Source organism: Pelecanus crispus, chromosome 7 (assembly GCF_030463565.1).
Source record: "Pelecanus crispus isolate bPelCri1 chromosome 7, bPelCri1.pri, whole genome shotgun sequence".
NCBI classification, from domain to species: domain Eukaryota; kingdom Metazoa; phylum Chordata; class Aves; order Pelecaniformes; family Pelecanidae; genus Pelecanus; species Pelecanus crispus.
The window spans coordinates 8,178,846-8,193,008 of NC_134649.1; the positions used below are offsets into that span (position 1 = coordinate 8,178,846).

The 14,163-nt window shown below is 45.1% G+C and overlaps 1 protein-coding gene across 1 annotated transcript in view; it reads left to right on the forward strand.

The window, feature by feature from the left end:
- The window catches only part of AKAP13 (A-kinase anchoring protein 13), a 137,406-nt gene that overhangs the window by 21,631 nt on the left and 101,612 nt on the right, over positions 1 to 14,163 (forward strand). Inside the window, exons 4-5 of the mRNA XM_075714142.1 lie at positions 251 to 434; positions 12,056 to 12,245. Of these exons, the coding sequence (XP_075570257.1) occupies positions 251 to 434; positions 12,056 to 12,245 (374 nt within the window). The remainder of the gene's footprint in view (positions 1 to 250; positions 435 to 12,055; positions 12,246 to 14,163) is intronic.

The window sequence follows — 14,163 nt, forward strand, 5'->3', positions numbered from 1 at the left end:
TGAGAGGTCCTGAGCACTTCCAGTCCCACCATAGAGTGTCCCTGACTTTGAAGTACTGGTCTCCCCTGGGTATTGGCAGCCAGCATGTTTTTCCAGGTGCTGCAGGTTCCTTGGCTTTTGGGCTGTCAGCTCCATGCCACACATTGAGTGTGGTGTGGCTGGGAGGTGGGGATATGGCATTCACCTAACCCGCAGCCTACAAATTCCCATTTCATTTTTTTTTTTTTTTTCCCCTCTTCTTTCTTCCCAGAGAATGTCCCTCGGGAAACGCTGATGCATTTTGCGGTGAGGCTGGGTCTGCTGCGGCTGACGTGGTTTCTGCTCCAGCAGCCAGGTGGAAGAGGAGCTCTCAGCATCCACAACAACGAAGGGGCAACGCCTGTGAGCTTGGCCTTGGAGAGGGGCTACCAGAAGCTGCACCAGCTTTTGACCGAGTAAGAATGATTTGATGGTTCCTCTGCTAGTTTTCCATTCTGTATCAAGCTTGCCTTTGCTGTACATTATCACTGAATAGTGTCTAAGAGCCATACTCTACACTTAAAGGCACTTTTTATGTAATTTTGCTTTTATCTTTCTTGCTAGCAGCAATGGGGGCAGGTCTTTATGGTTTAGGGGAAATGCAATAATATTGTTATGTTCTCCTTTTCTGTTGCACAGTGTTCTGCTTCCAGCTGTCTCTTAAAGCCCAAAGTGAGTCACTGTAATACTGACTAATTAAGACAAACCTTATGCAAACACAAGTGAAACAGCTTTTGTTCGAACAAGCACAGCTGCCCAGAAGAGGGGAGCTAGCAGTCTCCGTGGTGGTGGTTGACTGTTGTGTTCATACTTTGGAGATTTGGAGTTTTTTGGTCAAACGACATAATGATAATTGTATTAAAGTAAGACAGCATCTTGTAGAGAATAGGTATCTCACCAGCATAGGTAAAAAATTTAGGTTATTAATACAAGTATTTAATAGCAGAAATGGTTCTCTCTTGAGCGGTCATGAGAAGCAGCCAGATCTTACTCACTCCTAGCAAGTAACTAGTTGCGTGAGCATTTACTGCATTGTTTTACAAGGAAACCTTCAGAAGATGGCAAGTTATTTTTGAATAGCGAATGTTCAGAGATCGAGCTTTAAAAGCTGAGGCTAATAAAGACAAAGAGCTTAAATAAGTCCTGAGGGGGCTATTTGTAAAGGAGGAAAGGTTTGGTCTGCATGTGTGTTATTCTGATGCCTGGTTCTCTTAAGCTTTGTAATTAACTTTGTTTTTCTCAATTGAATTTTCAGATACTTGGGGTTTATGTTGAATGACCCAATGTCATGTTTAGGAGTCTGCTGTGTCATCCATATTATCATGCAAAATTTCTCTGTTACGAATTGTAAATTATTCTGCCTTCTATAGTTGTTGAGCAGGGTGTTAGAGGGCAAAAATATGATCTGTGTTTCTGGAGTGATTGCATTTAAGTTTCATCTTTAACAATTCAGCCAACCGCATGCAAAGTGAGGGTGAAGGAGAAGGTTCAGGGTGGCACCAGAGCTATGCTCTTGCTCTAAGCATTTTTTCTGCCACCCTTGGCTGGGATTAATACGGAGATGATGACAATGACACTTTCTTCTCCATCGAGTTCAGCAGTCATACTGTGAAAACACACAACTCTCTTGCAGACTGTCTGGTAAAATTGGAATGTGCAAATTCATCCCATAACTGCAGCAAAGTTCTCCAAGGTGAGACTAACCATGTTAACAGACTTTACATACTGTCAAGAACCTTAAGTTGGCCAAAACTTTGTTATAAAAAGCTTAAGTTGGCCAAAACTTGAATATAGAGCTCACAGCAAATACTGCAGTCCAAATATGAGTAGAGCTGGTAATTTAAAAAGAAATGGGAAGTAAACAAAACTATTACAACAGCTATTCATGTATTTGGTGGAGGATTTCACAGCCGGTTCCAATACCGGAATGTCAGTTCTCACTCAGTGGAAAGAAAAAAGCGTACTTGGATTCCATGGCATTGCCCTGTGCCATTCCCTTTAACGGGTGCTGCTGGTGTAATCCAAGGGATTTCTCTGATGACCTTTACAGTTCATCCTTGAAAATAAGACACTAGCAACTTCAGTAATGTTACCATCAAGATCCCCGATCCTGTTGTTCTTAGTATATCCTTAAACTGTTCATTATGGGTTAGTTTTCCTCTTGAACTGCTGGGTGGAAATATAATGTATAAACATCTGACAGCCATGCCATATATCCCGTGACTCTGAAAACCCTGCTATCTCCATGAAGCCCTGCAAACGGAAATCTGTGGACGCTGGAAGTTGTGGACCCCTTTTTCAATGGGTGGGATGGTGGTGAAGCACCGTGCTACGAGCTCGGGTCTGGCTGGAGCGGTGGGAGCACGTGTGACATGGGGACCGCCACAGCCCTTCCTGACGGGAGGGTGGCGGCTGCAAAATGGATGCATCCTGATTTCCCAGCAGAGATTTTTATTTTGCCTAGCGCTTTCTGCAATGAGATGGGATTCAGGCTTGAAAATCCCTACTGAGAAGAGAAATATTGAGTTTCAAAATATAGAAAAGCAGCCAAATTCCATGAAGAGAGTATATATCATTTATGTGCTGTCAAAACACAATGGATACTGTACAACCTCTTTTCTGCGCTCTGCTTGTGTGCACGCTGTATAATCCATGCACACGAATTTGGCACGCAACTCGTACCACTCAGCAAATACAGAGCAGCAACGCATGCTAGTGAGAGCCCGTACAAAGGAGGCATTATTTTTACAAGTAATTAAACTGCACTTCGCCAAATAAATGAATGCAGTGTGTTTTGTAATGCATTATCCTTGGGGAGATTTTATTGTTCACTTGCTTGCTAATTTGCAGGACCCTGCATTTTACAATGATTCTCCCAGCCAGCACTGGGAAGGGGTGAAATTTTGCTGTAATTAGGATACAATCATTAAAAAGCAGACACAAAACCTTCTCCGTTGTTGCAGTTTTGCCAGGGTTCGGCTGCAAAGCAGCTCGATTCAGCTGCAGTGTAAATATTTTTCTCAAAAACTAATTACACTGGTGACATTTTGAATTTCTGTTCATCAGATGTGCTTTCCCTTTTCAGCTGTTGCAGTTCTTCGTGTAAAAAAAATGAAAGACGCTTCCAATTTAAATTTTGCAACCCTGGAAGTATTCCTTTCTGTACTCTCGAACTTGTGCACTGGCTCTTGCATCTTCTGGCAGGAAAGGTGCCTGCGCTGCTTCCTTCGAGACCAAACTGAGGAGCTGTGATAGAGCACACGTAGGTCGCTGAAGATGGAGAGCAGGATGCCGATAGCAGTGTTTATTCATCGGTTGTGTATCATTCCTGAGGGTGCTTGTTTTATCTTTGAGACTAAAACTGCACAGTAAACATTGTCCTGCAGTGCAAATGGACTAGGACAGATGCATAAGGGCAGGAGTTTTTTAGGAGAAAATAAAACGAGGATTTTCTCTGGGAACATTCTTGTTTGCTTGCTAGCAGCTTGGTTAATAGGGCTTTTTTTAAAAAATACAAATTTAAATACAAATTTTAAATACAATTTAAATAAATTATCTTTGCTTGCGTGAAAAAACTTTGGAAACTAGGCAGGTTGCATAGCCCTCTCCGAGTTTCAACAATTTCTGAGTCTGGCAGGAGCAGATTTGAAAGCGAAGGGTCCTTCCTTGAAGGCTGTTACTTCCCGGTGTTTAAATTGGGCAATGCCGGCTGCGGGGCGTTGGCAGAGCTCGGCTGCTCTGCTCATGAGGGAACGGCTGGCTCTGAAGAGGCGGCACAGTTTATTAAACAGGGGGGTATAGTGCGCCCCGTGTGAGTAACTTGGCCTGTGCAATAGGACAGCTGCACTTTGCAGTAGTTGATGTTTTCAGATGTAGTTCGGTGTAGTAATATAATCTGCCTGCCAGCTCCATGTTCTTCAGTGCTCTCTAAGTCAGGCAAGGAAAATGGCTCCAAGAAATAGCGAGCGTGCAGAATTGCAGAGAAGTCGGAAGTACCGTTTTGTAAAACATACAAACACTGATTTTATTTCTGATTTCATTTCTACAGAGCAGAGTTCTGTCTAGTAGCACAAAAGTATCATTTTTTTTCTGTAAAGCCAAATGCTTGTAGTTCCTTCAAAGCTGAGAGTGATTTATGCTCCCTGAAAAAGGGTAGTAAGAGAAAAGTAAAGCCCATAAAAAAAACTCTTGCATTTTTCTAATCCCTGCAAAGGAGAAGTTTCAGAGTTGTAAGAGTCTCTGAGTTTTTTACTCTTAATACTAGTTTTGCATTTGCTTGTTTCTCTGCTTGCTTGTTGCTCTAAAGCACTTCTGCACAGGTCTGGGATTGCTCTTCCTTAATATCTGGTAACAGCCAGGTGGCTCGGTATGTTAAACTGTAAGTCAGTACAAGTCTGTATTTCCAAAATTAAACGGATTTAATTAACACACATGAGGAATAACTCAGTGGTAGCAGGAGGGTTTTATGAATGTTTTGTAATCCATGATTATCACTTGCTATTGTTCTGATTTTACATAAGTAATTGGTGAAGTCTGTGCTGTAATCTCCGTGGTGCCTCTCAAATGAGGAAGCTTTTTCAGTAACTTTACTTTTATAATTGAATACACTTTTCTGCTTTTCTGAGCCAGAGCTGCAAAAGGATTTGCCTTGTACCTCGTTTCTTTGCACCCCAATTTAGCAAGTCCTTTAGGCACGTGTTTCATTTCAGAAATGTCCAGTTCATGTTCAGCAGAGAGTTTAAGCGTGGTCTTAAAATTAAGCATTTCTTACGGTGCCCTGCCAAATCGGGACAATCGTTAAAGATGGACATTTTTCATTGAATTTTGGTGTTAGGTTGTTCCATTAAATTCAGTAGGCGAAGAGCCGTCTGCGGTGCAGATGCTTTCTAAAATCACTAGTTTCCTGCAGCTGGAAACATTGCCAACTGCTACGACTTTAGTGCCAGATCATGGCAGCTGGATGTAAACAGGGTGCTTATACCCCTGAGAATATATGGGCTGACCCCCCTTTTCTCGTGTGCGCCCTTGCCTTTATTACGAGCTGGGAACTAAGCGTGCCAGGCTCCGAGTCTCCCCTTGATTCCAGCAGTTCTCCTACTATTTGTTGTACGGGGAGCACGAGCGGGACACAGCTGGGGACATGCTGGTGGCCAGAAGGTTGCCACCACGCTGGGCAGGTGATGCTACACATATTTTTAATTGTATTTCTGGCTAAGCAGAATCAACAGCTGAAGTGTTTATTGAAGTAACGCCGATGTTTTTCTCTCTGTTCTTCCACCCCAAAACAAGCAACAAATCCTTTTGATTGCAATTCAGAGTGCGGGGCAGTAGGTTTAGGGTATGGCTTGGAGAGAACAGTTGACTTTGTCTCTATAAGCGCTGGCATAAGATTAACATTTAAAGGGGGATTCAAAGACATTAGAAGGGCACCGAGAAAGGACCTGATGAGAGATGCGTGTGTTAAGAGGATGCTGTTTAGCTACAAAAGCATGGGAGGAACATGGGCTGTTTTGTGTCTGTGTATTGCTGAACTTCAAGATTATTCTTTGGAACACTGTTGTTGAACTGATTGCTCATCGTGATTAGAAAGACGCTGAGGTGCTGTGGGTGTCTTCTGGCCACAGCAGAGGGGTAGACTGGGAGTGGGGGGACAGGGGAACCAGGTGTGAACGTGCTGGAGCAGGAAGTTTGCGTTCCTCTCTTTCCACCTACTCACCACTGCGTGCTCCAGCTTCTTCCTAGTGTGTTCCCACATCCCTGTGAAGACTTGCATTTTCATTCGTTGGCTCCCTCCTCTCCTTTGTTTTGTATGTATCCACCTCTGAATACAGAAGAGGGAGAAGTGGCTTTGTCCGTATGGTAGAAACAGCTTTTTTTTGTCTCTGATATCCCACTCTGAAAGTGGAGGTCCTGGGAGATGATGTTCATGTAAACAGGCCTGTGAGGAGGAGAAAGAAGAAGAGATTTGAGAAGATTTGGTAAGATACGCAAAGAAAATGATTCCTCCCCATAGCAGTCCTGATCCAGAGGTGATCCCAAAAATCACAGGGGCCACAAGCCCTGAACAACCTTGCGTGGTTGGTAAGTGATTGTGATAGACCAGCTCCATTTCAGGATAAATTTAGAAAATGTGGGTAAGTAATTTCCCAGAATGGGTTAGCTGGTTACCCAGTTAGGATACTCGTATTTAGTCTTTGAAGCAGATCTGCTAGAAGTAGTGCCGTTCATGGTGGGGATTGAAGTTTGAACAGATTATGGTAGAAGACGACTTTGTGAACTGCTGTGTCGGAGGCAGCCAAAGCGACGGCTTCATCTTCAGGTTGTGTTACAGAGTCTGTGGTCACGTTTGCAGCACGCAGAGATGTTCTGCAGAGACAAGTCTTCCTTTCATATCACTTGTCCTGATCTGAGATGCTGGTTTTAGCTGTAAAGAAAACATTGTAGTCTCCATGGCTGTGCTTTTGTATTTAAAATTAAACAGATGGCATCTGTTTTCTCTCTTGAGTGCATTTCATAGATTTACCTTAAATTTCTTTTGTTTACTGATGAGACTCCAAGTTGATGTTGAGTTCTGTGTTGGACCTACGGCTCCACATCCCGAGCAGGGCATCTTTCTTTTTAGATAAGACTATGAAAGTAAAACAAATGGAAAAGTGCATTTAATAACAGACAGTTATTCTTATGAAATGCACATCGTACAATTTGTCAAATATATTTACCACAGTTTGTAGCTGTATTGTTTTTTTTTTAATGTATAATTAACTTTGGGGCCTTAGAAATGCTTGGGATTAGGAGTGCAGATCCTTTGTGGTTGGAAATACTGGATGTGCTCTCTTAGGATATGTGTGTCTGCAAACAGCTGTGTTGATCAATGGACCGAGAAGTTAGCATTAAATATTTTGAATCCAGTTGTTAAATATTTAATCTGATATTGAAGGGTAGGTTATGCAATCCTGAATTCAGTTCAGTGTCCGAACCCACTGCAGTTCATGTTTGTGCGAAGCACTGTAAGGGATCAGTCATCATTTCTGCATTGCATGAACTTTAACTCTTTCCTTCGAGTATTCAAATTAGCGAGTGATCTATAAAATTTTCTTACGTAACAAACATTTTTTTTTTCTACTTTCCTGGGGCTTTTGGAACACTTGGAAACACCTGAAATATGAATGCTGTCTTTGTTAAATCTTTCAAATTTACGAATGGTTGATTTGTTTTAACCCATTCTAGCACATACTAGTTGCACGTGTTTTCTGAGTCTCGTATACAAGGCATATTGATGGTTACAAAAACGAGGAGCAAGAAAGTGTTTGTGTGCACTAGTGTTTTGTATGGCACTGAAGATTGTGGGTGCAAAGTTGATCGTATGTATACAAAGCCTCTGTTACCGGAACACTTCTGCAAATAGTGTTGAAGTTCTGTTTTGTCAAATTTCTAAGATGTCTTGGGTTTAGATGCTGGTGACTGCATTAAGTCTGGGTGCTGGGTTTTCACAGGAGGGAGTGTTGGCTCGATTTAAATTGCCTGTGCTACGGACATGTTGTGCAATCGCCACCAAGTCCGGCATCCTGTCCCAGTAGGCACCGTTCCTTGTTTATCCCAGACCACAGTCTGTCGGATCTAGTATTTTCAGTGCAATAATATAACAATAGTAATAATTCAGAATCTGGATAAGGATGTAAGATTAAAATTCACTTTAGTTTAGTTTAGTTTTTATTTGCCTTACAGATAAGAGCATCTAAATTCTAGTATTTCCTAGCTTTTCACTGCTACCATAATACTAGGGGCTTTGTTTAATTTAAGAAGAAATAAAAAAAGTGGGGGTTTTTTGGTTGTTGTTTTTCTTTTTTTTTTTTCTTTTTTCTTTATCACGTGATTCTAGGGGTTGATGCTTTCAGGATAAACCCACAGCTGTTGTCAGGCTTACAGTAAGATCATAAGAGCTGGCAATGCTACTGAGTTTGTTTTGTTTCAGCCAAAGTCCAGCTTAGAACCCTGGAGGGGATATCCCCAGGAAATGACACCTTGAGTTCCCACACCGCCTTCCTTGCCCATTTGTAAAACTGTGGGATAAATCTTCCTAACACAAGGTTCTGCTTAACCCACTGAGGCTTTTTTTGTTCATTTTCTGATCTCTTCCCCTCCTCTTCCTCTCCCCTCTGTTTAAAACCTGTTATCTCCGTAGCGGAAAACACGCCTGCCGGGAGCATCGGCACCACCGAATTTCAAACCCTTGTCGCCGAGCGCAGTTTCTGCAGCTTTTGAAGGCAGGCGGAGTTTTTGCTCGGGTTTTTTTGTTCTCCCTTTCTCACTTATCTTCCCTCTTCTTAAAAATATCTCGCCTGTATCTGCAGGAAGCCAGGAGCCGTGCTGTGTCGGTGCAGGCTTTCCTCTCCCTCTTTCCGCCACTCGCTGGCTCGGGGCCATCCTATCTGCTCCCCCACGAGACAGAAAGAGATTCAGCACACGAGTACGGTACGGCCTCTCCTTTGCCAGGGATGAGTCTACTTGGGCGATTCTGGGAGGTTTAAAAAACACTACCTGTCGTCTTGTTTTACACGCCAAATGGGCAGGAGGTGATGCTGCGGTTTGAGCAATCTTATCAGTGTCCAGATAGAGCAGGGCACGGCCCGACAGTATTTTGGAGGCTTGTTTGCTTCTCCTCTCGCCCTGTTTGGGGTTGGCACCCTTCTCTGAGCCACCTTTCCGTGGATGAAGGGCTGGCTGGTAAGTCTGTCCTTTCTTGAAGCCAGCAATTTCCCTTCTGGGTGTACCTCCGTGGAACAGAAGGCTGCAGCAGAAGCAGCAGGGACCGGAGCTGGAGGACTTCTTCCAGGCTTTTTCAGTGTGACATGGCATGGTTGTGCCGAGGCTGGAGCTAGGGAAAGCTGTCAGCCTTATCACTCAGTCCTTGCTTGTCTAACCAAGCAAGATACTTTCTTCTGCAAAAGTTGGGCTCAGAGATTTTGCCAATGAAACTTTCAGCTCACTGGTATCTTTTACATATTTTGATGGGAAGCTGCTGAACAGGGAGGATGAGAAAGAATTGACCCAGGATTGGTTAAACCTCATAAGAAGACATATTTCCCTTGTTGCTGGCAGACTGCAGCAAATTGAATTTTTGTGCTGAACAGAAGCAGATTTTCAGACTTCTTGAATGCTGGAGTTTCTAGGTTCATTTTTGTTAATAAGTCTTCAGTAAATATTTGCATATCTGTTTTTATCTCCTAGTAGACCAGCTTGGGTATGCACTTGTATACAATCACTTCAGAAATTCCTAATCTGTACAAAATAAATGTCTTTCACAACCAGGGAGTACAAAATACATGACTGCAGAGTTTGGTTTTTTTTTTTTTTTCCTGGAAGAAAGTGTGTTTTTATCATCTCTCAGTAAAACCCAGAGATTGCAGTGAGACATGCAGACACAAACGATTAAGCTCAATGTACGAAGACGAACGAGCAGAAGCATCTTCTCATGTGATCTACGTGCCCTTGGACGTGACTGCCTGAACAACAGAAATAGCAGTGTGCAAACAAGTTAACGCTTGTGGGCACCCATTTGTCCTCTCTGCTGCAGTCGAGCAGTGCTGGGATGCAGCAGGGTATGAAAGGGATGATTTGAAGGAGTCAGTAGATTGAGACATCCACTACCTCTCTGCTTAATTTCATATAACGTAGGTAACTGCTACTAAAAATAAGAGCTTGGAGTTGTTTGTAGTTGGCTGGATGTGAGAAAGATTGTGGTTTTTCAAGGGGTTTAAAGCCCTTTATAGAGCGTAACACAGATCGGCAGCTTGAATATGAAAAGAAATTGCTGTCTTTGTAAGCAGAAGTGATTATTTGATCCATCTGGGCCGTGTGAAGGTGAAGGTGGCAGATTGCAGGAGGGATGGGCGTGCTCACGGTGTGGCAGCGGACTGTGCCTGCCTGTCATCTCGCTCCAGATTTTGAGGGTTTTGAAGTCGCCAAGGGTCCTTTAAGGCTTGAGTCGTGCAGGCTGCATTGTGAGTGCTGATTTGAAGACGCTCATAAGTGTACTTGAAGCTGATGAGAAAGTGGAGCAGACTCATTGTGCTCAGTTCTTTAATCTGGCTGATGTTGTCCCCATGAGTGAGTGAATATGGGTTTTGTGCCGACTGCCTTGTTGTACTCTGAGAGTGGCCCTGAGTACAGTAGTTTCTCATATATGACAGCTGAAAAGAAAAATACTCCAGACAGAAATGTCTGTGTTTCCTTGATAAAGGAAGGTCATTTCTTTAGTCACTTGTAATGGCTCAGTTGACTTCAGTGCCTCCATGGATTTATACTAATCACCACCAAAACCTGAATGCTTCCTTCTGTTTCTCTATGGAAATATTGATTCTGTTTAAATCGAGAGTAATTCTGCTGAAGTCAATTGAGTTACGTGGTAGTGAATGGTGGAAGACGTAGGTTCACTTTGTCTGAATCTTCTTGCGGATTTAGCCCAAAATGAGTCACGGGAGGGGGCGGGTGTTGTGCCAGGGCAGAGCTGCCACCACCGTCGTCTGCACAGGTTTCTCTGCCCTATGATGAACCATCCAACCCTTTCCTCACCCTGCTCAGCCCATTCCTGTTGCCAATCATGGTATCATTTGCTTGTTACGACTTTGCCTTCTGACTTGTGTGGCTTCCCAGAGAGGTAGCCCTCTGGTTTGCTAGGTGGGCACTTGCCCATTAGAAAGGTTTGCTACTTCTAAAGTAAGAAACCAGTCGGCAAAGATGCTGAAATCTATATGTAATTTTATCTGGTTGATGGTATACATTTGCTGTATATGTACCTTCTTGAATTTCTAATTATTTGCATACAATCACAGCTCTGTCCCTGCTAGGGAAGTCTGTAGCTGTGCTGCAGAAGGACATCTGGGGATGCCTGTTGTGACAGGGGCTGGTCTCCATGACGGGGAGGGGACATGCTCTCAGCTGGGGCTGGCTCTCAGTAGATGCATCCCTAGTGAAAGGAAAACAGAGACGTTTCCATTTCTTACGTACTTGAGCAGGTCAGCATAAGCCCCTGTTCCCATAATGTTCCTGCTCAGCTCCACATCCCTCCCGGGCGATGCGGCACTTGGGAGGGTGCCGTGTGAGCTGCTCTGTCCTGGGACATTTAAAACAGATTTGGGGTTTCCTGAATCAGTTCTGATCAAAAATGGAATCTGTAAACCTGAAGCTTTCGATGAACACCTCGATAAGATAAATGTTTCCTCACCCCCTTAAAGTAGCAACAACACAGCCTCTGTGCAGCTCGGTGAGACCCAAAGAATTAGGGCTTTGAGTCGCAAGCCTGTGCAAAATCAGGCTTTGACATTCGAAAAGAGATGACTGAATAGAAATTTCTGTTGAATACATGTAACCACTGAGTTGTTTTTTCATGCTGATCTACAGCAGCATCTGTTTTTTCCTTTCCTTCCTTTTTATCGGTAAAAAGAAAATCCGTGATACTGCTGCAAAAGGACAGCCATCTCACAATATTGAGAACATCTTGTACAGAAGCAGTTTCACAGAGCAAGCTAAATTCATTTCAGGAGTGAAAAAACTGCTACAGTTTGATGGCTGTTGGGTGTTTGTGAAGCGGCGTGCTGGGTTTGGTGTAGAAGTTGTAGCATCTGTATTATGATGATTCTCATTCCTTCTAACTTGTCCCTCTGCAGCTCTGTCTTTCAGGTGTCTGTTTTTCTGCAGCAGCTGCTTTGGTGATCTTCACCTGCAGTAAATTCCATTTGAAAAGCAATTGTTCTGCCCTTTGCTGCTAGTCCTTCATAGTCTGGGGAAGAGCAGCAGGTCTCTCTAGCTGAGAAGGCCCTTGTGAAATAAAGCTTGTGGCTGGCATTAACTCTAAATCACATTAATTTTCAAGACGGAGAAGCATGCGTGTGTATTTGTCTGTCTGGCCCTGGAGACGGTGCTCTGTTTCGCTCAGGCCGTTGATTAGATGACTGTCCAGAGTGAAGAACAGCGTGCGTGTCCTGCGATGCAGCATCCCTCCTTGCCTGCAGATTAACCTGCGCTTGTTTTATTGCAGAGAGGAAGCCAGGGAACCAGACTCCTGGAGCACCTTGTCTCACACTGTGCACTCGGGGGAGTACAGCGTGAAGCACCACCGCGGGCTCGATGTTTACATGCTGACGGCTGAAGCCAAGGAAGGGGCAGCGGCCAGCTTGGAGAGTGACATACGGCACCTTCAGATGCACATGCAGAGCCACCAGCACATGGTAAGGAAGAGGCGGAGATGATGAAAGAAAAGCGGGGCTGGCTGGTTGCTGCCTCACCAGCAGCCTGGCACCTGCGGAGGACTTCCCCACGGAGGCACCCTTTGGGGCTGTATTCACCTCGACGTTTTCTCTGGACGTCATTAGCAAACATCCAGGAGGACACCTGCCTATTTTCTTCTCCTTTGAGCACAGGGAGATCTGATAAAGCTGTACTAGGCAGCACATTTTCTCTCTCAGAAGAGAAGCAGGCTTGGGACTGTGCAGCGCGGGCTCTGCTTGGCCTCGTGAGCTCTCTGTGCTCCCTGCTCCTGCCTTCTTCATTAGGCTGGGAGCCGCTTGGATGGACAGGGAAGCCTCCCTGGAGGTGGGCTGTCCCTCCAGGGTGCCTGGCAGCCATCAGGCAGCATAAGGCAGGCTCCAGAGCGGGGCTGGGTCTGTGGGGGCTGCGCAGGGTGGGTGCGTCTCTGTTCAGATGGAAAGTTCAGGGTCAGAGAGGGGACTGAAGGGGAAGTTTCTGGCGCAGGTGATGCAGAAAACAGCTATTTCCTTAGCGCCTCGGTGCAGGACTCGGAGGATGAGCCTGCCCTGGCCACATGCGGTCTGTGTGTCCGTAGTGGTCCCCTTGCTGCGCGACTCTCGGACGCCGCGGCGGTCAGACCGTGGGACCGTCGGGCTTTGGAAGGGCTTCCTCTCACTGCTTTAGAACAGGCGCCACAGGGACTCCGTTGGGACAGGCAGGTGAAACAGAGGGACACTTCTGTGCCATTTCTCAGAAACACCCACGCGTCTTGCGCAGCTGGCATCACTTGTGGGTGTTCCATCAGCGCATACATCTGCGTGACAGAGGTGTGGGATCTAAATAACAGGATATTTTTGTTCCTTTAACTGAGGAAGGGGAGAATTGTTATCTGCAGGCAGTGGGCTCGGGGAATGTTCAGAGGTACGGGCCACCCTGAGCCATTTTCACCCTTCCCTGGGCACCAGAGGTGTTAATTACTCCCCATCTCAACAGAAACTGATGGCATGAGTGGCAAACCGAGGCTAACTGTGAAATTACTTCGCCTTTCCATCAAAAACCACGAAAGCACGGCCGGCATATCCAGCTCGCTTCTTGTTTGCTCGTGCAAATGCCAGATGGGTACATTTTGCCTGACAATGAAATCAGAAAAGGCTATGTTTAGACTTTTTCTTTCCAGCACTGTTTCAGTTCACATCTAATCTGATTTGAATTTGGAAAGCAGCCCTGTAATTATTTCATTTAGGTTCATTTCGGGTCAGTTAAAAGCCAGTTGGCTTCCTTTGGAGACTGCTCTATTTTTCAGGCTATCGGCTGAGTGACTTCACCGTGAGGATGCTGGGGCTGCCGCGGCCCCTCTTTTTGAAAAACTTGCTTGTTCCCAAGCAAGTGCCGCTGTTGGCTGTGTCTGTCCGTCCTGGTTGTGTTGTCTCTGTGTCTGTCCATCCTGGCTGGGAGCCAGCAGCGCGGTCTCCGTGCTCTGCTGCGGGGTCATAGCCACCAGACGGCCGGCACGCCATTTGATCCTGCTTGTTTGCCCTTGCAAAAAAATAGCTGCAGCCTGCGGGTACCGCTGCACGCAGAGCCCAGCGCCCCATCCCTGTGCTACGCGATGGGTGGAGATGCCGTGCTGCCTGCCTCCAATGCTAGCCTGTCTTGGGATGCCTCGAAACCAGGGAGCTCTGGCATAAGTGACAGCGTATGTGGGAGCTGGGTAGCAGGATTATTTTAAATAGGAGATTCGTGGCAAACACCAGGTGTATGTTTAGCGGTCTGTGATTCGGTGGCGGTGTTCATCATTTGCAAACCTCAGAGTGTGGAAAGACAAGTAAATGCAATATCCTCAATGTAGCAGTGATGATTTTAGCCACTATTTGTATATGCAATACCCAGGAGTTCCCT